The sequence below is a fragment of the Pelodiscus sinensis genome, unplaced genomic scaffold (assembly GCF_049634645.1).
Source record: "Pelodiscus sinensis isolate JC-2024 unplaced genomic scaffold, ASM4963464v1 ctg140, whole genome shotgun sequence".
Taxonomy (NCBI): domain Eukaryota; kingdom Metazoa; phylum Chordata; order Testudines; family Trionychidae; genus Pelodiscus; species Pelodiscus sinensis.
This window is the reverse complement of record NW_027466032.1, coordinates 143,658-169,522: the sequence shown is the minus strand read 5'-3', so window position 1 is coordinate 169,522 and position 25,865 is coordinate 143,658. Positions and strand designations below refer to the sequence as shown.

At 63.3% G+C, this 25,865-nt stretch overlaps 2 protein-coding genes across 7 annotated transcripts in view; both read left to right on the top strand.

Moving 5' to 3' along the window:
* Positions 1-5,019, top strand: part of LOC102459912 (cell adhesion molecule CEACAM6-like) — a 70,745-nt gene extending 65,726 nt beyond the window's left edge. The window contains exons 7-9 of one of the 3 annotated variants that reach the window (XM_075918499.1): positions 4,068-4,159; positions 4,341-4,382; positions 4,668-5,019. In XM_075918499.1, coding sequence (XP_075774614.1) covers positions 4,068-4,159; positions 4,341-4,382; positions 4,668-4,712 — 179 coding nt within the window. In that variant the 3' untranslated portion in view covers positions 4,713-5,019. The remainder of the gene's footprint in view (positions 1-4,067; positions 4,160-4,340; positions 4,383-4,667) is intronic. The other 2 variants (XM_075918498.1, XM_075918497.1) reach the window with 2 other exon arrangements.
* The window catches only part of LOC142826086 (cell adhesion molecule CEACAM6-like), a 48,626-nt gene that overhangs the window by 5,566 nt on the left and 17,195 nt on the right, over positions 1-25,865 (top strand). The window lies entirely within an intron of this gene.

Here is a 25,865-nt window from a genome sequence, read left to right as displayed (position 1 = left end):
ACTCTCAACACGCCCGTCTCCTACGTCCACTCCGCCTCCGCCCCAGTGCGCACCTTCATCTAGAGGGCAACACCTCCAGCCTGTTTCCCTGCCTGTCCCTCCTGAGCAAGCTGTACCCTTCTGCGCCCATATTCCAGTCGTGTGTTCTCCCGCCGAGTCTCTGATGCCGCCGATGTCACCGTTGTCTTTATTTACTAGCACTTCCCGGTCTTCCTGCCTTTCCCCGCACTCCTTGCATTTGTATACAGGCATCTAAGGGACTGATCTGATCTGGCATCCCACTTGTGCCTTGTCCCTGCTCTCTCTCTGCTCTTACAGCCCTCGCTTCCTCCCGTTTCTGGCCCAACGCCCAGGTCTCCATGTTCTTCACTTTGCTCACCTGTCCCCCTCGAACCTCCTTTGAAGCCTCCTCACTAGGTTAGCCAGTCTGCATCCAAACAGGGTCTTTGCCTCCCTCAAGGCGTGAACCCCATCCCTGCCCAGCAGCCCCTGGAACAGCGTCCCCTGGTCGAGGAAGCCAAAGCCCTCCTGGCGACACCATCTCCACAGCCAGGCATCCACCTCCAGGATGCACCTGCCTCTGCCTGGGCCCGACCTTGACAGGAAGGACCGAAGAGACCCCCCCCCCCCCACGCCCCAGACTGCTTCCCCCGCACGCCCAGAGCCCTGGAGTCTGCTCAGGGTCCCTCCTCGCAGTATCGCTGGTGCCCACAGGGGGAGCGGTCAGAGGGCCGGATGACCCTCGCCAATGCCTCCGTAACATCTCGCATACGGGCCCCCGGCAGCAGCACCTCCCGGGATGACGTCCGGGGACAGACGGGCGCCTCCGTCCCCCCCAGAAGAGAGTCTCCGACCCCCACTCCCCTACGTTTCCTATTCGCCGTGGTGGCAGCGGCCCGCCCAGCCTTGGGGGTGCGAGGCGTCTCCTCCTCCGCTGTAGGGGTGAGTCCTTCTCTCCCGTGTCCAGAACAGCCTGGCGGTTCCCCAGAGCCACGGTGGGAGTGGGGTGGAGCGCTGCCTGCTGCCAGAAGTGACCCGCTGCCAACGTCCCCCCCGAGCCGTCTCCTCCTCCGCCTGCGGTCTCTGCAGTCCTGTGTCCCGGGACAGCTACCTCGGCTGTCTCCACGTGGACACCGGCCAGGAATTGTCCCGGTCTGTGGCCTCTGTCCCGGGGCGCGGGGAGTCAACAGCCCGCCCCTCCCCCACCCCAGACGGAGGCTCAGCCCAGGTGAGCAGTGACCAAGGCCAGGTGCCCCAGAGGGAGGGAATCAAACAGGTACTGATCAAGGGATCTCTGTCCTGCCATCCATCCCCACCCTCTGACAAACAGGCCAGGGACACCATTCCTACCCCTGCTAACAGCCATTTACGGACTTTACCTCCATGAATTTATCTAGTTCTCTTTGAAACCCTGTTCTAGTCCCAGCCTTCACAGCATCCTCTGGCAAGGAGTTCCACAGGTTGACTGTGCGCTGTGTGAAGAACTTTCTTTTATTTGTTTTAAACCTGCTGCCCATTAGTTTCATTTGGTGGCCCCTAGTTCTCATAATATGGGAACTAAGAAATAACTTTTCCTTATTCACTGTCTCTGCACCACTCATGATTTGATAGACTTCGATCATCTCCCCCCTCAGTCTCCTCTTTTCCAAGCTGAAATGTCCCAGTCTCTTTAATCTCTCCTCATATGGGACCCGTTCCAAGCCCCTCATCATTTTAGTTGCCCGTCTCAGAACCTTTTCTAATGCCAGTTTATCTTTTTTGAGATGAGGAGACCACATCTGTAGGCAGTATTCCGGATGTGGGCGTCCCGTGGATTTATAGAAGGGCACTAAGATATTCTCCGTCTTACTCTCTCCCCCTTGGTTAATGATTCCTAACATCCCGTTTGCTTTCTGACTGCAACCGCTCAGTGTGTGGACGTCTTCAGAGAACTATCCACGATGACTCCAAACTCTCTTGTAGCTGAATTAGCCCCCATCATATTGCACGTATAGCCCGGGGGGACCAGGCGCAGTCCTCTCAGGGAGCAGGGCCGGGGCCTGGCCCCCTCCTGCTCCGCCCCCTCTCTCATCTTCAGACCAGCCACCCCAAGGCCCTAGACCCCAGCCTGGAGTCACCCCGCCTCCCCTTTGTTCCCTGTCCCAGCCAGGGTGTTACCTGCTGTCCCCTGGCCCTCCACGTGGGAGGCTGCACACAGGGAGCCGTGTCCGGCGGCCCCCTCCTTGTCTAGACAGTGCGCTGAGCCTGGGGAAACTGAGGCAACAGCCACAGAGTCACTGCAGAGCAGCACAGGAGAGCAGAATCACAGACACCCCAAGGCAAACAGTGAATGCAGCCCCAGCATCCTGCCCTCCTCCACCCCCATGAGATGTCCCCCCCCCGCAATGTGGGGTGCTGGGCCCCGGATGCCTCCTGCCTGAGCTGGGAGCCAGGGCCATAGAGGAGACCCCGGGGATTGTGTTCAGTCTGGTTGTGTTGTTGTGCTGTGTGTGATTCCCACTGTCCTGTTCTGCAGTAACTGTTCATGAGTGTGCCTCGGTTTCCCTGGTCACTGCACTGCTGCCCAGTGGGGATGGGAGTGGGGGAGTGGGGGGGATGGGAGTGGGGAAGTGGGGGGGATGGGAGTGGGGGGGATGGGAGTGGGGAAGTGGGGGGGATGGGAGTGGGGGGGATGGGAGTGGGGGGTGCTCCCACTAACTGAGGGGGGCTGCCCCAGCTCAGCATGTCTGCAGCAATTCCTTAGACTACCCAGTGACCTGAGCGGGGGGGACGGTGACATCTCCCCCAGGGGTGGGACAGAGGGGGAGGCTGGGACTGGTTGCTGAGGGTGGGAGGAGGTCTCGGCTGGCGGGGGACGTAGGGAGGGCAGGGGGCTGTCTCTGTGTAGACGGGCCAGACTCCGCCAGGATAGACCCACCAGGCCCCATCCCCCTGCCCCTGGGGTCCCCTCTGACCCTCACGTGTGTCGCCGACTCCGTCCCAGCCCCGAGCTATCGCTGGGCTCTCAACGGCACCGACACTGGCCAGACCGGCAGCAGCTTCACCTTGACCCTCATGACCAGCGCTCAGCAGGGCACGTACGAGTGCCAGGCTCACAACTGGGGCACCAGCCTCACTGCCTGGGCGTCGGTCGCCGTGCGGGTGCTGGGGGCAGGTGAGTCCCTGGGAGGGAGCTGGGCTCTGCACACCCAACGGGGCAGCGCAGCGCTAGGGGGCCCTGGGCTGCAGGTATCTGGGGCGCAGCAGGGGGCGCTCTTCTCTGGCAGGCAGGGCTGCCCCAATGGGCACTAGGGGGCGCTGTGGGGCGGAGGGAGGGGGGGGACTGTGGCTGTAACACCCCTCCCCCATCTCTCCCCCAGATTCCACTCCCCTGGATGCCGATTCGGGTCTCTCTGCCGGGACCGTCGCTGGGATCGTCATCGGGTCCCTGGCGGGGGTGGCACTGGCTGGAGTCGCGGCCTATTTCCTCTGTGAGTTACAGCCCCCACCCCCGGAGAGCCGGGACGCCTGGTTCTCACCCCAGCTCTGGGAGGGGGTGGGGGCTAGTGGTTAGAGCTGGGCGGGGCTGGACACCAGGATTCCTGGGTTGTCTCCCCAGCTCTGGGAGGGGGGTGGGGGCTAGTGGTTAGAGCTGGGCGGGGCTGGGAGCCAGGATTCCTGGGTTGTCTCCCCAGCTCTGGGAGGGGGGTGGGGGCTAGTGGTTAGAGCTGGGCGGGGCTGGACACCAGGATTCCTGGATTGTCTCCCCAGCTCTGGGAGGGGGGTGGGGGCTCGTGGTTAGAGCTGGGCGGGGCTGGGAGCCAGGATTCCTGGGTTGTCTCCCCAGCTCTGGGAGGGGGGTGGGGGCTAGTGGTTAGAGCTGGGCGGGGCTGGACACCAGGATTCCTGGGTTGTCTCCCCAGCTCTGGGAGGGGGGTGGGGGCTAGTGGTTAGAGTTGGGCGGGGCTGGGAGCCAGGATTCCTGGGTTGTCTCCCCAGCTCTGGGAGGGGGGTGGGGGCTAGTGGTTAGAGCTGGGCGGGGCTGGGAGCCAGGATCCCGGTTCCAGCGTCTCTGATGCTCCTCCCAGACTCTCGCTGCCGGATCGAGCCCCCCCAGGCGAAAGCAGCGCCCGTCCTGGTGTACGAGAACCTGCCCCCGACAGCCTGTGCCGGGGGGGCGGTGAGTGACAAGGGCTCAGCCCCTCCCCCTCCTCTGCGGCGCCCTCAGTCCCAACCCGCACCCCCTGCCTGGGGGTCTCACAAACCCGGGGTCCCTCTGAGTCGGCCGAGATCCCCTTGGGGCCGGGGGGGACATTTCTGGAGTCTGGTTTTAACACCCCTCTTCCCTCCCTCCGCTCTAGGCCCCACCCAGGAACCCCCCTGATCCTGGCCCCACGTACGAGGTGAGCCCTCGCCCCGGCCCTGCATCCTTGCCCCAGGGGTTCGGGCCCAGTGGGGGGAGGGGGAGCTGCCCCCCAAACCTGCTGGCTGAGGAGGGGGCTGGTTATCTCACCCCAGAGCTGGGGGGGCAGCAGGAGCCTGAGGGACCAGCCGGGATGGGCTGGGGGCCAGCACTGGGTGGGGGGGCTGCAGAGCCCCGTGGGGAGAGGTGGGGGGCTGGGCTGTGCAGGGGGGTCCCCGGTTCTCTGCGGGGGCATCTCTGGCTGACCCGTCCCTGTCGCCCCCAGACGCTGCAGCCGCGACAGCCGGACGTGTACGAGGAGCTGAAGTGACCCCCCCAACCCCCTTCCCCGGTCCCCCGGTGCATGCTGGGAAAGGCGCGTCCCTGAGCCTGGGACCCACTGCCCCGGGGCGTGAAAGGGAGAAAGAGTCACAGCCCAGCCTGGGGCCCGTCTGTCCGTCCATGCTGCTCCCCGGGGGCCCTCACCGCGGCGTCTGGGCGTCTCTGGGGCCTCGACCCAGGCCGGGCGGGGGGCTGGGCTAATCCCCCCTGCTCCGAGGGGAGGGTTCCAGGTGTCCAGGATTCAACCCGACAGTCCGGTTTGGGGGCCTCTGTCCAGTAAAACATCCAGAAAATCCCAGAGATGCGCAGTGGCCGGAATTTCCTGGGTTTCCGGCGGGCGCTGAGGGAAGCCGGGCGGGGGCTGGGCACCGAGGGGCTCACAGGCCCCTGGCTCTGCCACTCACAGACCCCAAGGGGAGCTGCTGCCAGGGGGTTGTCTCCAGACGGGAGCAGGGGCTGTTGGGGGGGACAGGGACTGAGGCTGGGGGCTGGACCCACAGCTTGGAGGTGGGGGCGAGCCAGGAGAGGGGGAGGGGGTGACAGGCGGGCGCTGGACCCACAGGGGCGGCCGGGGCGGGTTCAGGAGTCGGGCTCCGGGCAGCGTCTCCCCAGTTTGGTCTCCAGGTTCCCCATCGCCCTGTTCACTCCAGTGCCTCTTGCTCTGGCGCCAGGCAATAAACAGCCGGCTGTCTCGTCACGCCCGGGCATGCTGGGGCTGGGCAGGGGGGTCAGGGTGAGCTGTGGGGATGCGGTGGAGGGGTCAGGGCTGAGTGGTGCGGCTGGGGGGGGTCAGGGGTGAGCCGTGGGGATGCGGTGGAGGGGTCAGGGCTGAGTGGTGCGGCTGGGGGGGGTCAGGGGTGAGCCGTGGGGATGGGGGGTGGGGTCAGGGCTGAGTGGTGCGGCTGGGGGGGGGGTTGGGGGTGAGCCGTGGGGATGGGAGGTGGGGTCAGGGCTGAGTGGTGCGGCTGGGGGGGGGGTTGGGGGTGAGCCCTAGCCCTGAGTCCCTGTAGCCAGCCAGAAACCCTCCCCTCCCCCTCCAACACCCTTGGGAGAGAGAATCCCTGAGAGCTCCGGGGCCCCCCTGGATGCGAGACAGGAACCAGAGAACAGCGGGGGGCCTGGGGCTGCCTGGGGCTGGTACCAGCATGGACGCGCCTGCACCCCCCCCCCCCCCGGAAGAGGAACCCCCCCCCCCCAGCAGACACAGGGTGTCCGGCCCCGGGATTCACTCACCTCCACCTCACGGTGCAAACTGAGCGTCGGGCCCTGCGGGAACGGGCGGCACAAACACCTTCCAACCTAACTGGCATTTTAGTGACAAGAGACTCATAGACTTTAAGGTCAGAAGGGACCATTCTGATCATCTAGTCTGACCCCCTGCACAGTGCAGGCCACAGAATCTCGCCCACCCCTCTTAGAATAATCCTCTCACCTAGATCTCAGATATTGAAGCCTTCAAATACTTTGAAGGCCCCAACATGCAGAGAGTCCTTCAGCTGTGATCTGTGCCCCATGCTACAGAGGAAGGCGAAAAACCTCCAGGGCCTCTGCCAATCTACCCTGGAGGAAAATTCCTTCCTGACCCCAAATATGGCGACCAGCTAAACCCTGAGCATGTGGGCAAGACTCACCAGCCAGACACCCAGAAAGTTCCCTATAGCAACTCCTATCATCCCTCCATTGACCTATTCCCACTGATAATGAATGGTCAATTAGTTACCAAGATCATGTTATTTCATCCAACCATCCCCTTATCATAGAATCATAGAACTGGAAGAGACCTCAGAAGGTCGTCAAGTCCAGCCCCCTGCTCTAGGCAGGACCAATCGGAGGGCTGGACTTGACGACCTTCTGAGGTCTCTTCCAGTTCTATGATTCTATGATAAGGGGATGGTTGGATGAAATCACGTGTCCACGTGAGCACAGGGGTACAAAGTGGGGCCTGCGCCCCCTCCAATGGGAGAGCCCCCCACAGGCCTGCTGGGCAGCTGGGCTGCTGCCCATTGGGAGCGAGAGGAGCCTGGCTTCGCCAGAGGAAGGGCGCAGGGCTCAGAACGTGCCTGCCGGTGTCTATTCTGCATTGAATGGGAGCTCAGAGCCCGCCGGGATTCATGGGACCTGCAAGTGACTTTGTGTCACTTCTGTCCGTGCTGTTCGCAGTGGCGGTGCGATCGGTAACAGCAGGAACAGGAACAGCTCAGCTCGCCTGTCACAATAAATAGTAAGGCTGCGGCTAGACTGGCAAGTTGTCTACACTGGCCACTTGAATTTCCACAAGAGCACTGACTTCCTACTGTCTGAAATCAGGGCTTCTTGCGGAGATACTCTGCTGCTCCCGTTCGGGCAAAAGTCCTTTTGCACAAAAGGGCCAGTGTAGACAGCTCAGATTTGTTTTGCGCAAAAAAGCCCCGATGGCGAAAATGGCTTTTGTGGAAAAGTGTCCTGCCAATCTAGACGCCCTTTTCCACTAATGCTTTTAATGGAAAACGTTTCTGTTAAAAGCATTTGTGGAAAATCGTGCCAGTGAAGATGTAGCCGAATTGTTTCAGCTTTGACCTGACTCCTTCAGCTGCTGTAACAGAACCAGACACAATCGAAAGAACACAGCCGGCCGGGGGTAGACACAGTGAGAGCTGGGCGTTGAGGCTCTGCTGCCTCCCTGGCTGCCCGCTGCCAAGGGACCCGCCCTAGCAGTTGAAGACTCGGGTGTTTAATGGGGCTCACAGACCCCCTCACTGCCCCCACCACCGGCTGACAGTCGCCCTGCACCCAGACCCCCCAGAGCCTGCCCCCTGGACCCAAAACCCCTCCCCCAGGCTCAGCTCAGAGCCCCTCCCTCACTGCAAATCCCTCAGCCCAGGGGTTCTCAAACCGTGTGATACCGCAACCCCCTCAAATGCTAAACAAATTTGTGTGACCCCCCCCCGCCCTCACCAATGTTGTTAAGCAAAAAAAAGGGGGGCTGGAGCTAAAATTGTTAAGCAAAAGTTGCAGCAATTTGTCCTGGTTGGGACTCCACCCAGCCCTCCCCCTGAGCCAGGCCCCCCCAGTACCCCTCATCTCAGTGCACCCCCCCTTCCCCTAAGCCAGGCCCCCCAGCACCCCCCATCCCAGTGCACCCCCCCTTCCCCTGAGCCAGGCCCCCCAGCACCCCCCATCCCAGTACACCCCCCCTTCCCCTGAGCCAGGCCCCCCAGCACCCCCCATCCCAGTGCACCCCCCTTCCCCTGAGCCAGGCCCCCCAGCACCCCCATCCCAGTGCACCCCCCCTTCCCCTGAGCCAGGCCCCCCAGCACCCCCCATCCCAGTGCACCCCCCTTCCCCTGAGCCAGGCCCCCCCAGCACCCCCCATCCCAGTGCACACCGAGGCGGGTCCCCCTAGTACGCCTCAGCTCATAGTGTCGGGGAGGCATCACTTGGCAGCTGCGGGTCTCTGCTGCTCCCCTTGGCCAGAGCAGCCACCGCCCCCCCACCCCCTTCCCTAGACTCTGCGGCGCCCTCCCCCAGAAACGTGGAGCTGCCCGAGGTGCGGGCGAGCTGGGGACCACCCGGGACGCCCTATTGCAGGGAGCGCCCTGCGGGGCTGCCGGGTGGGGGGGCGGGGATGGCACCGCGCGTGTGCTGGGCACCCAGGGGGGCCACCCATGTGCCGGGGGTGGGGCTGCGCATGTGTCACACTCCTGGGGGCGGCGCCACGCTCCCGGGGCCAGGACAGGCAAAGGGCTCGGGCTGGCCCCGCCCCCGCCACCCCTCCCCCCGCTATTTCAGGGTTTGACCGGACGGAGCCGGCGGGAGACACAAACCGGATCCAGCTGCGCCCCCTGCCTGAGCCCCTCCCCCGCCCTCATAGAAGTGAGGGGGGAGGGGATGGAGGGAGAGAGGCGGGGCCTCAGGGAAGGGGGCGGGGCAAAGGTGTGTGCCAGGGGTGGGGCTGTGTGACAGCGCGTTGGGGTTCCCCTGCCTCCTGCACCCCCGGAATGGCACGAACAGACTCCACCAGCCAGTAGAACAGAGAGAACAGTAGAACAGCCCAGCACAGATGTCATCAGGTCACAGGGCAGGCCTAGGATGCCTCAGCCCCCTTGAGATGGGGGGGTCTCGGCTTCTAAACCCCCCAGCCTGTTGCTGAGGCTGCTTCCTCCATGCTCCCAGACAGAAACTAACTAACTCTCCTTCAGCCCTGCCCCCCAGCCAGGGCAGCATCCCCCTTCCTTTGTCTCTCTCCCTGGGGGGTAGCTGGTCGGACAGGTTGAGAGACCCCTTTGCATAGTGACTCATCCCCTGCCCTGCTGGGCCATGATACCGACAGCAGCCAGTGGGGGTTACCCCAGAGCCAGCAGCATAGAAACCAGCCAGGTACCCCCACTACGTCACAGTTCTCCCCCCTCCGAGAGCGAACTGAGCAGGGTCACTCCACTCGTGACCTAGGGAAGTTCGGGTCCTCTGCGTGGGAACCCGCCCTGGGGACATGGGTGCTCCCCTTGACTCGGGCCGGCCATGGCGAGGCCCTACATTAATTGGCTTCCCTCTGTCCACTCGCCGCCCCACTCCGGGGGGACTGGCACAGGCCTGTCCTCGGGGGTCACACCCACCCTTCCGCTGGCCTTGATCTCAGGCCAGGGTCTCTCGGGCCGGGGCCATGAGCCCAGCGAGCCTTCTCTGGACAGCCAGGGCGGCTTCCACCCCCGATGCTCCATCCAGGGGGGTCTTCCCCTCCCATAACTCTCTCAGCAAGCCCAGAGGGTCTATCTGGGGTAGAGACCCCCAAGCCGCTTTCCTCCTGTCTTGGGCCTTCCCGCCCCTCTGGCAGGAGTCACAGGACCGGCAGTACCGCTGCACGGCTGTAAAGATTCCCGGCCAATAGAAGTGCTGGAGCAGCCTCAGCCGGGTGCTCCGGATCCCCGGTGGCCCCCAACGGGGACGTCGTGGGCCAAATACAGCAGCTTGAGGTGATGCTTTTGGGGAACGACCGGCTGCCGCTGGACCCCCCATGCCCTCACCTTCTTGGGGGGAAGCCATTCCCGGAACAGGAGTCCACGCCCCCGCAGGAATCTCTCCTGGCCACCTCTCCCCCGGGGCCGAGCTGCACGGAGGCCAGCCTGGTCCCTCAGCCTCTGCAAGGAGGGGTCTGCCTGCACCTCAGCCTGGAATTCAACCCCTGAGGCAGGGATCGGGACCTGTTCCCCACCTCTGCCTAGGTCCGGAGTCCCAGCCTGGCTGGACCCCGTGTCCGCTGGGATGGGACCCTGAGGACGCTGCCAGGAGTCCTTCCCCAGATCTAGGTTGCCAGCCCCACACTGGCTCTGGCACCGGGAGGTACCTAGAGCCCGCTGGGATTCATGGGGCCACTCCTCTAGGTCATTACCCATCAGCACCTCGGTGGGCAAGTGCGGGTGCACCCCCACTTCCTTGAGACCTTCCTTGGCCCCCGTTTCAGATGCACCCGGGCTACAGGCACCTTAAATGGGGACCCGTCTATGCCCTTCAGGGTCAGCTGCGTGTGGGGTAGTATCCGCTCTGGGGCCACTATGTCGGATCGGGCCAGAGTCACCTCCGCCCCCGTGTCCCAGAAGCCCGTCACCTTCCTACCATCCACCTCTAGGGGTATGAGGCACTCGCTCCGCAGGGGCCATCCTGCCCCCACCCAGTACACGGAGAAATCTGCCTCCCGAGGGTCAGACCTCCCAGGGGAGGTGCACTGAGCATCCTTCCCCTCTCTCTGAGCTGAGGTTTGCCTGCCAGCCCCTTCCTCTGGGGCAGCCTGCCCTTCCTCCCGCCCCAGCCAGTTAACCCTGGAAAGTCCCCGGTCCTGGGACCTGGTGCACTGAGCCCTCTTGTGGCCTTTTTGCCCACAGCGATGGCAAGTTAGGCTTTGGGCTGTGTCTGTCCAGGCCCTGGCTGGTTCTCTGGGGCGCAGACGACCTGTTCCTTGGTCTCGCCCTGTAGTTGACTCCCTCCGTCGCTCAGCCGAGATCCGGTCTCTGCGCGATTCCCTTTCTGCCCAGGACTCCCGTTCACACCCAGACCGGCTCTCTGTGAACTCATCCGCCAGTCTCCCGGCCTCCTGGGGGGTCTCTGGTCTTCGGTCCTTGAGCCACAGCCTCAGTTTGGGTGGGCACGCTTCATAGAACTGCTCCATCATGACCAGCTTGAGCAGCTCCTCTGCAGTCTGGGCTCCGACTCCGGACACCCACTTGCGGCAGTATTGCGCCAGGCGGGAGGCCAGGTCCACATAGGTCTCCTGTGGCTCCTTCTGCACCCCCCGGAACTTCTTCCTGTACATCTCGGGGGTCAGCCCGGACTTGTGCAGCAGGGGCTCCTTGACTCGGTTGTAATCCCCTGGCTGTAGGTCCTCCAGCTGACTGAGCACTCCGGCCGCCTCCTGGCTCAGTGCGAGGACGAGCTCCTGCAGCCAGTCAGCTGGGGGGACCCGTTGCAGTCCACAGGCCCTCTCAAAGGCACTGAGGAACCCATCTATGTCGCCCATGTCCTTCAATTGGGCCACCACGAGCCTCTCCAAGCGTCTGGCAGTCCCGGGACACTGGGGCCCATCCACTCTTGGCGCATCTGGGGCCCTGCCGGTTCTCCGCTCTGCCATGGCCAGCTCATGCTGTCGCTGCCTCTCTCGATCCTGGTGGTCCCTTTCTCGATCTTGGCGCTCCCTCTCTCGGTCCTGGCGGTCCTTCTCTCGGTCCTCTACTTCCAATTCCTTGATCCGCAGCTGGATCTCCAGCTGCCGCAGCTCCACTGGGCTGGCCCCTGCCCTAGATGGGCTACAGCTTGCAGGCCTCCTGGGGAAAGCTGTCTCATCTCTCCGGTGGGTTCCAGTGCTCTGCCCACCCTCAGCACCTGACACGCTCCCAGGGGGGGTCTGGCTGTTTCCCCTGGGGACAGATTCCTGGCCCTGTGGCTGGTCATTCTCTTCCAGCTGGGTAATCAGCTGGGGCTTGGTTGCTTTCCACACAGGCAAGCCCCTCTCTCTGCACAGCCCCACCAGCTCTGCCTTCAAGAGTCAGGCGTAGGACATCTGCCCGCTGGTCCCCTTGGTGCAGACTCACCAGTCTAGTGCTGCAGCACCCCACGATTCCCAGGAACCGCTTCACTCTGTCTCCAGCACGCCTGGTTCCAGGGCTCTTGCTTCTACTGCGCCTTGTCACTCGCCACTGGAAGCTCCATCCACGGGGTGCAGTGCATCCCACTTCTGACACCAGTGTGATGACGCGTTGGGGTTCCCCCGCCTCCTGCACCCCTGTAATGGCACAAACAGACTCTACAGCCGGTAGAACAGAGGGAGTTTATTGCTTCTCCAGCATACAGCACAGCACAGATGTCATCTGGTTGCAGGGCAGGCCTAGGATGCCTCAGCCCCCCTTGATCTGGAGGGGTCTGGGCTTCTAAACCCCCAGCCTGTTGCTGAAGCTGCTTCCTCCATGATCCAGACAGGAACTAAGGGTCTGTCTACACTACCCTCCTAGTTCGAACTAGCCGGGTAATGTAGGCATACCGCACTTGTAATGAAGCCCGGGATTTGAATTTCCCGGGCTTCATTTGCATAAGCCGGGCGCCGCCATTTTTAAATCCTGGCTCGTTCGAACCCCGTGCCGGCACGGACTAGGTAGTTCGGACCAGGCTTTCTAGTCTGAGCTACGGTTACTCCTCGTGGAGTAACATACCCTAACTCACCCTCCTCCAGCCCTACCCCCCAGCCAGGGCAGCATCCACCTTCCTTTGTTCCTCTCCATGGGGGGTAGCTGGTCAGACAGGTTGAGACACCCTTTGCATAGTGACTCACCCCTGCCCTGCTGGGCCGTGGTACCGACAGCAGCCAGTGGGGTTACCCCAGAGCCAGCGTAGGAAGCAGCCAGGTACCCCCCCTACGTCACAAGCTGCGCATGCCTCACACTCCTGGGGGTGGCACCGCACTCCCGGGGCCCGGGACGTGTGAAGGGCTCGGGCTGGCCCCTCCCCCACCAGCTCCTCTCCGCTATTTCAGGGTTTGACCGGACGGAGCCGGCGGGAGACACAAACCGGATCCAGCTGCGCCCCCTGCCTGAGCCCTTCCCCCGCCTCCAGCCTCATAGACGTGAGTGGGGGAGGGGATGGAGGGAGAGGGGCGGGGCCTCGGGGAAGGGGGCGGGGCCAAGGTGTTTGGGTTTCAGGTTGATCCTGGATTACACTTAATTCAAGACGTGATCTGGGGAAGTTGCTCCCCCCCCCCCACGGCAGCCACTTCCCCTTTGTGGGGAGACTCCACGAGTTCTCACGCTCCTTCACAGCCCCCCCCCCCCCATTGCTGGGCCAGCCCAGTGAAGTTTCCTGACTGGTCTCCACTCGCTGGAACTGGCCCGAGTGGGGGGGAATTATTGGGGGGGGCCCAGGGCCGGGTGGGAGAGACAGGAGGGGCCGTCAGGGAGGGGAGGGGCCTGCCCCCAAGGCTACTATCTCAGAGTGGGGGAGTCCCCGGCCCTGCCCCCCCAGCCGGAGGAATCTGAGGGGGCAGGTGGCACCGAAGGTCTGTGGGTCCCAGGGACACGGCGCTGGTGGGATCGACGTCAGCGCCGGGCCCAGGGCCGGTGGCCTCGTTCCTCTCGGGGGGGGGCGGTCCTGGTCTGTCCCCCCTTCCCCGCTCCCCCTCCCCACTCTGCCTAGCCCCGCCGGCCCTTCCCCCGCCCCAGGCGCTCTCTGCTGTCACCTGGGCCTGGTGCCCTCCCGGATCCCCACCCCACAGCCCCTACCCCCCTTCCGGTGCCCCTCACTCCCACCCCACAGACCTTTTCCCCAGCCCATCTGTGTGGAAGAGGGGGATTTGAGGGTTCGGGGGCTCCATGGGAGGGGCGCTCAGTGCTGGATGTTACTGGGGAGACCCCCCCTTTCCTCCCCGGTTCTCGGGAGCAGGTCCCACTCACGGGGGGGCTGGGCGCCTGCTGGTTTTCACGTGGAAGGAGATCCTGGGTCCCCAGCGGGGATGTTCTGTAGTCGGGATCCCTCCCCCCCGGCTGCAGTCCCTGGCTCCTAACCCATATACACGTGCGGCGCCTCCGCCTGGCCGGCCCTGGACACAGGCACGGAGCCTCGGGAGACGCCAGGAATAAAATCGTCCCAGCAGTGACCCGGCTCTCGCCCCAGGACAGCGACTCCGCATGATACACACTGCACGGCTCGCTGGTCGCACACAAGGGACACGCCTGTACTCAGCAGCCTACAGACACAGGGTTTGTCTACACTACAAAGTTAATTCGAACTCACAGACGTTAGTTCAAATTAACTTTGATAGGCGCTACACAGGCAAACCGCTAGTTCGAACTTAATTGGAACTAGCGGAGTGCTTAATTCGAACTAGGTAAACATCATTCTACGAGGACTAACGCCTAGTTCCAATTAACTAGTTCGAATTAAGGGCTGTGTAGCCACTTAATTTGAACTAGTGGGAGGCTAGCCCTCCCCAGGTTTCCCTGGTGGCCACTCTGGCCAACACCAGGGAAACTCGTCTGCCCCCCTCCCGGCCCCGGAGCCCTTAAAGGGCCACGGTCTGGCTACGGTGTTTGTGCCAGGTGCAAGCCTGCCAGCACCCAGTCAGCAGACCCTGCACCTGGCACAAGATGAGCCAGTCCCCCGATGCCACCCAGCCCTCCCCCTCTTCCCAGGACCAGGCTGGCGGCTCCCAGGAGCCTGCCCAGGGCCGCAAGAGGCGGGCGCTCGCTTGGTCAAGTACGGAGATTGTGGACCTCATCCAGGTTTGGGGGGAAGCCTCCAACATCCACGATCTCCGCACTAGCCACAAGAACATGGCAGTCTACAGCCGCATGGCTGACAGCCTGGCTGCCAGAGGCCACCAGCGGAGTCGGGAGCAGGTCCGCTGTAAAATTAAGGACCTGCGGCAGTCCTACTCCTGGCATGTCAGCCAGGGGCCAACCCGGAGGAATGCCCCCACTTTGAGGCCCTGGACCGCATCCTGGAGGCTCACGCCGTCCCTGCCCCCGGGTGGTGATCGACACCGGGGCAGAGGGACCTGTCCCTGACACCGAGGAGGAGGAGCCGGAGGACGCCGAGAGCCAGGAGCCTGCCGGGAGCCTGCCCGGGACCCCCGAGGAACCCCACAGACCACATCGCCTGTGTCGTCCGAGGCCAGGGAAGGCTCCACAGGTGAGTACCATCATGCTCCCCTTATGTGTACAGTGGGATGGGGGGAGAGGGAGCCCAGGGACCGTGCGCCTGGGCCTTGCCCACCATGGAGCAGCAGCTGGGTGTCATGCAGGGGCCCTGGCCTTGCAGAGGGGAGCTGGGTTTCACCCACCTTGGCCCCAGGGAGAATTGACCGCTGCTCTTGTTTCACCACAGCCGCAGCACCTGGGACAGCAGGGTGCACCACCCCGCCTGCAACAGCCACCCGCACCTGGGCCAGCAGGCCTGCCAGAAACCAGGAGGACTATCAGCGGCAGCAACTGCGGGTCCTGGAGCATCAGCTCCGCACCCAGGACCACTGGGTCCAGGAAGACCTTTGGCTGCACCAGCGGAGCTTGGAGGCACTGGAGGAGCAGGGCCGTGCCCTCAGGGGCTACCTCCAGACTCTGGAGGACCAGTTCCTGCCTCCTCCTGCTCCGGCTCCTGCGGCCGCCCCAGCTCTCGCTCCTCCTCCTGCCCCTGCTCCCCCTCCCGCTTCCTCCGCACCACCCGTCCCTCCTGCCCCACCCTCACTCCCATTCCCCCCCCAACGCCCCCGCACCCGCAGTGCTGCGAGACGGGAGAGACAGCTGGACCCCCAACCCTGAGCTTTCCCTTCCCTTCCTCCCTTTACTTCCCTTTTAGCTCCCTCCTCCCAGGTTTCCCCCTACTCTCTCCCACCCTCATTCCACCCTCGCCCCACCCCAGTTATGTAAAATAAAAAGAGGTTTTTGTTGGCAAAACAGGTTTCTTTATTTGACATTAGGAAGGGAGGTTAGGGAGGAGAAGGAGGGGAGGGTGGAAGAAGGCCCCAGTGGGGCATGCAGGAAGAGTTCAGTCCTCCTCCTCCTGCACATGGAAGCTCTCCCGCAGGGCTTCCCGGATCCAGATGGCCCCCTGCTGGGCTTCCAGGACGGCGGCGGTGTGGGGCTGAGCATAGTGGCCAGCCATGTGCTCAGCCTCAGCCATCCTGGCTGGCAGGAAAGCCTCCCCCTTCCTTTCGCACAAATTGTGCAGCACACAACATGCTGCCACCACGGGAGGGATATTGTGTTCTGCGAGGTCGAGGCGGGTGAGGAGGCATCGAAATCGGGCTTTCAGTCGACCGAAGGTCCCCTCAATCACAATGCGGGCCCTGGTGAGCCTGGCATTGAAGACCTGGTGGGAGGGGTTGAGGAGCCCCATGTAGGGCTTCATGAACCAGGGCTGTAGGGGGTAGGCTGCATCCCCCACCAGGCAGACAGGCATGTCCACGTCCCCGACCCTGATGTAGTGGGCAGGGAAGAAGGTCCCAGCCTGCAGCCTCTGGCACACGGAGGAGTTCTGGTACACCCTGGCATCGTGTGCCTTGCCGGACCAGCCCACATTAACGTCCGTGAACTGGCCCCGGAGGTCACACATGGCCTGCAGGATCACGGAGAAGTACCCCTTGCGGTTCACGTACTGGGAGGCCTGGTGTTCCGGGGCACAGATGGGGATGTGCGTACCCTCGATGGTCCCCCGCAGTTGGGGAAGCCGAGGGCGCCGAACTCCCAGATGACGCCGTCCGGGTCGGCGAGGCGGACCACCCTGCGGAGCAGCACCCAGTTGATGGCCTTGACCACCTGCGGAGAGACACAGCAAAGCACGAATCAGTGGGGCGCCCGGGTGGCTGGGAGTGTTCGTGCCCTGGCAGTGCCCCGTGCCCCACTCCCGGAAGAAACCCCCCCAGGCAGCGTGTAGTACGACCGGGAGAGACCGGCCCTTCCGGTGCAGGGCACTTTCGCCTCCTCCCGCCATCCCCCCGTTTTCCCTGGGGCGGCCCATCCCCTCCTTGCAGCCCCCCTCGCCCCCGGCCCAGTGGCCGGCGAGTGCTATACCTGCATGAGCACTGCTCCGACAGTGGATCTCCCCACGCCGAACTGTTTCCCGATGGATCGGTAGCTGTCCAGTGTGGAGAGCTTCCAGAGGGCGATGGCCACACGCTTCTGGAGGGGGATGGCGGGCCTCATGCGAGTGTCCCTTCTGCGCAGAGCAGGGGCGAGCCACTCACAGAGCTCCAGGAAGGTGTCCCTCCTCATCCTGAAGTTCTGGGTCCACTGTCTGTCTCCCCAGCGCTCCAGGACGATGCGGTCCCACCAGTCGCTGCTGGTGTCCAGACGCCAGATGTGGCGGGGCACGCCGGCGTCCGGGTGCCTCTGCGGCTCCTCTATGGCCCCCAGGGAGGCCAGGCGGAGAGGCAGGGGGCTGACGTGCACCAGGGGGTGCCAGGCAGCCTTCAGCCAGTGCTGGCAGGCTTGCAGTAGCAAGTCCACAAAATGCACCAGAAAGTGCAGGGCGAGCTCTGGCTCCATGTTGCCACGTGCGGCGGCGTCCCCGAAAGGAACCACCGACACAGACGGGCGCAGAGAAAAACGCTTTGCTGTCCCTCGGCGAGGTTGGCAAGCAAGCAGGAAAAGCTGAGAACCGGCTGTCCAGGGGGGTCCCTTTAAGCACGAGCCTCAGAGATAGCCTCAGACAGCAGCCACACAAAGCAACTACTGACCTGATGCCCTGCCAGAACCGGTTTCAGCTGCCCTTAAATGCGCCCCAGTATCCAATCGGTGTGGACGCGCTAGTTCGAATTAGCAAAACGCTAATTCGAACTAGTTTTTAAGTCTCGATGCGCTAGTTGAATTAGCTTAGTTCGAATTAATTAATTTGAACTAAGTTAGTTTGAATTAGCGCCGTAGTGTAGACGTACCCACAGGGATTAACCAGGGACAGTGATTAACACCCTTAACAAAGTACACAGAAACACAGGAACCCATCGAGCCGGCGTTTGCACGGCACCATCTACCCCCAGGGGCCCTGCCCCGGCCTCAGAGTCCAGGACACTGGCAGGGCTGCAGCCGCAGAGGAGGGTCCGTGTGTGTGAGTCCAAGCGGAGCAGCCGGCTGCAAACTCCCTCCCCACTGGAGCCGCCTCCGGCAAATGCCAGCAGCTCCTTGCAGGGGGGGGGGTTGTCGTTGCAGGGCCCAGCCCAGAACTGGACCCGGCGACTGGAGCCCTGGTGCCCCCGGCCTGCTCAGCGCACACGGCCGGCTCCAGCCAGACGCAGACAAGGGGGGACCCAGCACCGGCCCAGCGAGGGGGGGACATTGGACGGGGATTGGCGGGGAGAAGACGGGTCCAAGTGACCCTGTTACCTGCAGAGACACTGGCGGGGGGGGGGGCCTGTTGCTGGGGGCACTGGGGCTGGGCTGGCAGACGTGGGTCAGATGGGACGGGGGCAGAACAGACAGAGACTGATGGGCAGTGCTGGGGGGGGGCAGGCCGACAGACTTAAGGGATCTGTTGCTGGGTTCAAAGCTCCATAACCCTCCTGTGGGCGCTGGCCGGGAGTCGCTTTGGGCTGGGGAGCAGGCTGGGCTAGTCCCTTGGGAGTGGGGACCCGGGGTCCAGAGGGAGGGGCCCCCCCGAGGGGTCTCACGGGGGAGGCAGGCAGCTGGAGGCCCTGAGAGGCGCCGTGTCGGAGGCAGAGGGGCGGCCCCCCCAGGTGGGAATAGGCCCCCCAGAGGGTCACTGCACTGGAGGGGGATCCCCAAGAATGGGTTACCCCACTGGATGGGGCAGGTCCAGCCTGGGGATGCACCTGACACCTGCCCCCCTGTTCCCAGCCCTGGGCTCCCTCAGGGTACGTCTACACTACAGCGCTAGTTCGAACTAACTTAGTTCGAATTAGTTAATTCGAACTAAGCTAGTTCGAACTAACGCATCTAGAACTAAAAACTAGTTCGAACTAGCGTTTTGCTAGTTCGAACTAGTAAGTCCACATTGAGTGGACTCTGAACAGGGCTTAAGGATGGCCGGAAGCAGTGCCGGCAGGGCATAAAAGGAGGACTTAGAGCATGGAGATACTGTCTCAGGCTAGCCGAGGGCTGCGCTTAAAGGGTCCCGACCCCCACCCCGGACACACAGTTCTAAGGGGTGCCCCGCTTGCAAAGAAGTTCTGGCTTGGAGTGCCCTGAGTGCCCACACTGGGCACATCACACCACTCGGCCATCAGACCGGCTGCACTTGCCACAGGCTGCCATCTGGGGAGAGGGAGTAATTGGGGGGCTGCAGGAGAGCTTCCACCCCCAGAAGCCCGCAGAGCCAGCCCAGTCCTCCCCATCGGGGGCTCGTACCCCATTCCTCCCTCACCTCCTTCCACTTGCCCTTCCCTAGCCCCCCTTCTTCTTGATGTACAAAATAAAGATAACGTTTCTTCCAACATTGACTCTGTCTTTATTGAAAAAAACTGGGGGAGACTGGGAAAAGGAGGTGGGAGAGGGGAAGAGAAAGGCTGGGAGAGGGGAGGGCAACTAACATGATCAGGGGTTGGGAACAGGTCCCAGATGAAGAGAGGCTACAGAGACTGGGACTGTTCAGCTTAGAAAAGAGGAGACGGAGGGGGGACAGGATAGAGGTCTGTAAAAGCAGGGGTTGGGTGGAGAGGGTGCATTCAGAAAAGTTCTTCATGAGTTCCCATAAAGAAGGACTAGAGGACACCAAAGGAAAGGAATGGGTAGCAGGCTTGAAACTAGTAAGAGAAAGTTGTTCTTGACAAAGCAAATAGTTAACCTGTGGAACTCCTTGCTGCAGGAGGCTGTGAAGGCTACAACTAGAACAGAGTTTAAAGGGAAGTGAGATCAAGTCATGGACGTTGGGTCCATGGAGTCCTATTAGCCAGAGGGTAGGAGTGGTGTCCCTGCCCAAAGTTTGTGGAAGGCTGGAGAGGGATGGCACGAGACAAATGGCTTGGTCATTGTCTTCGGTCCATCCCCTCCAGGGTCCCTAGGGTTGGCCGCTGTGGGCAGACAGGCTACTGGGCTAGATGGACCTTTGGTCTGACCCAGGACGGCCATTGTAAGCTCAGGGCTCAGTGTCGGGGGTCTCAGTGGACCCCCTTGATTTTCATGCACACCTGGTCCTGGGTGGCCAGGCTGGTAGCTCTCCTGCCCTAGACGGCCACTTTCCTGTGCCTAGTGCGGAGATCGTGGACGAGGTCCACGATGTCCGCACTAGCCCAGGAAGGTGCCCGCCTCTTGCGGTCCAGGGCAAGCTCCCGGGAGCCGCCAGCCTGGTCCCGGCAAGAGGGGGTGGGCTGGGGGGCATCGGGTGGGTGGCTCTGTGCCGTGCCAGGTGCAGGGTCTGCTAGCTGGGTGCTGGCAGGCTTGCACCTGGCACGGGCACCGTAGCCAGCCCGTGCCCCTTTAAGGGGTCCGGGGCCGGGAGGGGGGCATAGAGTTTCCCTGGTGTTGGCCAGAGTGGCCACCAGGGAAACCTGGGGAGGGCTAGCCTCCCACTAGTTCGAACTAAAGGGCTACACAGCCCTTAGTTCGAACTAGCTAGTTCGAACTAGGCGTTAGTCCTCGTAAAATGAGGTTTACCTAGTTCGAACTAAGCGCTCCGCTAGTTCGATTCAAATTCGAACTAGCGGAGCGCTAGTGTAGCGCATAGGAAAGTTAGTTCGAACTAACGTCCGTTAGTTCGAACTAACTTTCTAGTGTAGACATACCCTCACTCTCCTTGGCGGTTTCCAAGGCAGCGTGGCTGAGTGGGACGGGGGCCTGTCACCCCTGGGGTGCGCTGGCCGGGCCGGGCTGGCGGGTGGGGAGCAAGTGAGACGTGGACCAAGGGCCCATCTAGCCGGCCTCCCGTCAGCGCCCCGAGGACGTGGCAGGAAAAGCTGCAGTCGCTGGTGTGGCAAGAACTGGCCTGCGGTTCTACCCTGTCGGTTGGGTGTGTGTGTGTGTGTGTGTGTGTGTGTGTGTGTGTGTTCTACCCTGTTGGCTGGGGTTGTGACAGCGCGTTGGGGATCCCCTGTCTCCTGCACCCCGAAATGGCACAAACAGACTGCACCAGCCAGTGGAATTGAGGGTGGTTTATTGCCTCTCCAGGATACAGCACAGCACAGATGTAATCTGGTCACAGGAACTGGGGCTAAGAGGCCTCAGTGCCCCCTTTGAGATGGGGGGATCCCAGCCCCCTCCCCAGTTTCTTCTTCCCTGCTTTCCAGCCAGGAACTAACTCTCCTCTTCCAGCCCTGCCCCCCAGCCAGGGCAGCATCTACCTTCCTTTGTTCCTCTCCATGGGGGTTAGTGGTCAGACAGGTTGAGACACCCTTTGCATAGTGACTCATCCTGTTTTGCTGGGCTGTGGTACCCACCGCAGCCACTGGGGGTTACCCCAGAGCCAGCAGCATAGAAACCAGCCAGGTACCCCCACTACGTCACAGTTCTCCCCCCTCCGAGAGCGAACTGAGCAGGGTCACTCCGCTCGTGACCTAGGGAAGTTCGGGTCCTCTGCGTGGGAACCCGCCCTGGGGACATGGGTGCTCCCCTTGACTCGGGCCGGCCGCGGTGAGGCCCCACATGAATTAGCTTCCCTCTGTCCACTCGCCGCCCCGCTCCAGGGCGACTGGCACAGGCCTGTCCCCTGTGGTCGCACCCACCCTTCCGCTGGCCTTGATCTCTGGCCAGGGTCTCTCGGGCCGGGGACATAATCCCAGAGAGCCTTCTCTGGACAGCCAGGACGGATTCCACCCCCGATGCTCCATCTAGGGGGGTCTTCCCCTCCCATAGTGCTCTCAGCAAACCCAGAGGCTCCTCTCTCTGAGGTAGAGACCCCCAAGCCGCTTTCCTCCTGTCTTGGGCCTTCCCACCCTCTGGCAGGAGTCACAGGACCGGCAGTACCGCTGCACGCCTGCAAAAATCCCCAGCCAGTAGAAGTGTTGGAGCAGCCTCAGCCGGGTGCTCCAGATCCCCTGGTGGCCCGCAACGGGGAAGTCATGGGCCAAATACAGCAGCTCAAAGCGATACTTTCGGGGGACGACCAGCTGCCGCTGGACCCCCCATGCCCTCGCCTTCCTGGGGGGAAGCCATTCACGGAACAGGAGTCCACGCTCCCGCAGGAATCTCTCCTGGCCACCTCTCCCCCGGGGCTGAGCTGCACGGAGGCCAGCCTGGTCCCTCAGCCTCTGCAAGGAGAGGTCTGCCTGCACCTCAGCCTGGAATTCAGCTGCTGAGGCAGGGATCGGGACCTGTTCCCCACCTTTGCCTAGGTCCGGAGTCCCAGCCTGGCTGGACCCCGTGTCCACTGGGATGGGACCCTGAGGACTCTGCCGGGAGTCCTTTCCTGGACCCAGGCTGCCAGCCCCCCGCTGGCTCTGGCTCCGGGCGGTGACTAGAGCCCGCTGGGAATCATGGGGCCACTCCTCTAGGTCATGCCCCATCAGCACCTCGGTGGGCAAGTGCGGGTGAACCCCCACTTCCTTGAGGCCTTCCTTCGCCCCCCATTTCAGATGCACCCGGGCTACAGGCACCTTAAACGGGGACTCATCTATGCCCTTCAGGGTCAGCTGCGTGTGGGGTAGTATCCGCTCTGGGACCACTATATCGGATCGGGCCAGCATCACCTCCGCCCCCGTGTCCCAGAAACCTGTCACCTTCCTACCATCCACCTCGAGGGGTATGAGGCACTCGCTCCGCAGGGGCCGTCCTGCCCCCACCCGGTACATGGAGAAGTCCGCATCCCGAGGGTCAGACCTCCCAGGGGAGGTGCACTGAGCATCCTTCCCCTCTCTCTGAGCTGAGGTTTGCCTGCCAGCCCCTGCCTCTGGGGCAGCCTGCCCTTCCTCCCGCCCAGCCAGTTAACCCTGGAAAGTCCCCGGTCCTGGGACCTGGTGCACTGAGCCCTCTTGTGGCCTTTTTGCCCACAGCGATGGCAAGTTAGGCTTTGGGCTGTCTCTGTCCAGGCCCTGGCTGGTTCTCTGGGGCACAGGCGACCTATTCCTTGGGCTCGCCTCGTAGTTGACTCCCTCCGTTGCTCAGCCGAGATCCGGTCTCTGCGCGGTTCCCTTTCTCTCCGGGACTCCCGTTCACACCCGGACCGGCTCTCTGTGAACTCGTCCGCCAGCCTCCCGGCCTCCTGGGGGTTCTCCGGTCTCCGGTCCTTGAGCCACAGCCTCAGTTTGGGTGGGCACACTTCATGGAACTGCTCCATCAGGACCAGCTTGAGCAGCTCCTCTGCGGTCTGGGCTCCGACTCCAGACACCCACTTGCGGCCGTATTGAGCCAGGCGGGAGGCCAGATCCACATAGGTCTCCCGTGGCTCCTTCTGCAACCCCCGGAACCTCTTCCTGTACATCTCAGGGGTCAGCCCGAACTTGTGCAGCAGGGCCTCCTTGACTCGGTTGTAATCCCCTGGCTGTAGGTCCTCCAGCTGACTGAGCACTCCGGCCGCCTCCTGGCTCAGTGCGGGGATGAGCTCCTGTAGCCAGTCAGCTGGGGGGACCCGTTGCAGTCCACAGGCCCTCTCAAAGGAGCTGAGGAACCCGTCTATGTCGCCCATGTCCTTCAATTGGGCCACCACGAGCCTCTCCAAGCGTCTGGCAGTCCCGGGACCCTGGGGCCCATCCGCACTTGGCGCATCTGGGGCCCCGCCGGTTCTCCGCTCTGCCATGGCCAGCTCATGCTGTCGCTGCCTCTCTCGGTCCTGGCGCTCCTTCTCTCGGTCCTGGCGGTCCCTCTCTCAGTCCTGGCGGTCCTTCTCTCGGTCTTGGCGCTCCCTCTCTCGGTCCTGGCGGTCCTTCTCTCGGTCCTGGCGGTCCCTCTCTTGGTCCTGGCGGTCCCTCTCTCGATCTTGGCGGTCCTTCTCTCAGTCCTGGCGGTCCCTCTCTTGGTCCTGGCGGTCCCTCTCTCGATCTTGGCGCTCCTTCTCTCGGTCCTGGCGGTCCCTCTCTCAGTCCTCTGCTTCCAATTCCTTTATCCGCAGCTGGATCTCCAGCCGCCGCAGCTCCGCTGGGCTGGCCCCTGCCCTAGATGGGCTACGGCTTGCAGGCCTCCTGGGGAAAGCTGTCTCATCTCTCCGGTGGGTTCCAGCGCTCCTCCCCCTCTCTGAGCCTGACACACTCTCAGGGGGGGTCTGGCTGCTTCCCCTGGGGACAAGATCCTGGCCCTGTGGCTGGTCATTCTCTTCCAGCTGGGCAATCAGCTGGGCCTTGGTTGCTTTCCGCACAGGCAAGCCCCTCTCTCTGCACAGCCCCACCAGCTCTGCCTTCAAGAGTCGGGCGTAGGCCATCTGCCCGCTGGGCCCCTCTGTGCAGACTCACCAGTCTAGTGCTGCAGCGCCCCACGATTCCCAGGAACCGCTTCGCTCTGTCTCCAGCACGCCTGGCTCCAGGGCTCTTGCTTCTACTGCGCCTTGTCGCTTGCCGCTGGAAGCTCCATTCACGGGATGCAGTGCATCCCACTCCTGACACCAGTGTGACGGCACGTTGGGGGTCCCCCATCTCCTGCACCTCGAAATGGCACAAACAGTCTCCACCAGCCAGTAGAACAGAGGGAGTTTATTGCTCCTCCAGCACAGCCCAGCACAGATGTCATCTGGTTACAGGAACTGGGGCTAAGAGGCCTCAGTGCCCCCTTTGAGATGGGGGGATCCCAGCCCCCTCCCCAGCTCCTTCTTCCCTGCTTTCCAGCCAGGAACTAACTCACTCTCCTCCAGCCCTGCCCCCCAGCCAGGGCAGCATCCACCTTCCTTTGTTCCTCTCCATGGGGGGTGGCTGGGCAGACAGGTTGAGACACCCTTTGCATAATGACTCATCCTGTTTTGCTGGGTCGTGGTAGCAATGGCAGCCAGTGGGGGTTACCCCAGAGCCAGCAGCGTAGAAACCAGCCAGGTACCCCCACTACGTCACAGGGGTGTGGGGGGGGGTGTCTGTGTGTGTGAACCGGAAGTCTGGGGGTGCGAGCTGCCCCCAGCCAGGGACCCTGGTGTTGCGAGCTTCCCCCTGCAGTGTCAGTGCTGGGGCACCCCATGCATGTGAAGGGGCCCATGGTGTGCATGGGGGGAATCAGGGGGCATCGTCCCACCCAGGACGGGCCCTTCCAGGGGGGTTGGGTGGATGTGCCATAAATTGGTGATTTTTGGGGGGAATCAATGGCCCCCCCATAACCTGCCTTTCTGGCCTCAGGCTGAGGTTGCCCTGGCACCTCCAGGAAGGGAGGGTGGGGGGGGAATCTTCTGGGGTTACCGGGGGGGCAGGAGCTGGATTCTCCCACCACTAATTATACCTTCCCTGCCCGCCCCACCCCCATTGCCCTGCAGGCCCCACAGCACCTCCCAGCCTCATGCAGCCCCCTTTCCCGTCAGCCCCCCCAGCCTGAGACACCCCCACATTTCCCCTCCCCCGCTGTTATCACAAGACCCCCCCTTCCTCTCCTCCATCCACTCCTCCCTATCCAGCCCCCCACTTCCCCTTCCCCTCTCTTACCACTTAGGCCAGCCCCTCCCCTCCCATATCCAGCCCCCCACTTCTCCGCACCCCATAAATCTCCCTGCTCTCCCCCACCCTCCCATGCTGGTCTGTGGGCACCAGCTCATGCCTGGGGCTGGGGGAGGGGAGGGGCCCCGCGGCAGCATGGAGGAGCCACACTTGCCCCCCCCCCAATCTCCGGGTTCGTGGCTCCCCTGGCGCCACCTGCCCCTCCCCCTCACAGCCGGGCGGGGCAGGTCCCCGCGATGAGGAAGCCGCCCAAGGCCGTTCGCGGGGCAGAGTCCCCCGGTGACGCCTGTTCCACGCTGGCCCTGCCAGGGACCCAGGGGACCGGGCGCTGGGCAGCTCCCCCCAGCCGCGTCCGTCCCCGGCCTGCTCCCGCACTGGGGGGGCCCAGGGGTCCGGGCGCTGGGCAGCCCCCCCCAGCCACGTCCGTCCCCGGCCTGCTCCCGCACTGGGGGGGCCCAGGGGACCGGGCGCTGGGCAGCCCCCCCCAGCCACGTCCGTCCCCGGCCTGCTCCCGCACTGGGGGGGCCCAGAAGTCCGGGTGCTGCACCCACCCAGACACGCTCCCCAGCAGCCTGTGCCCTGGGGGTGGGCAGGAGTCCCTGGGAGTCGTGGGGGACTCAGGCGTCTGGGCCCCTGCATGATCCCGGGGGGGGGTCGGCCCCTCCCTGTGGGATTCACACCGAGAAGGGC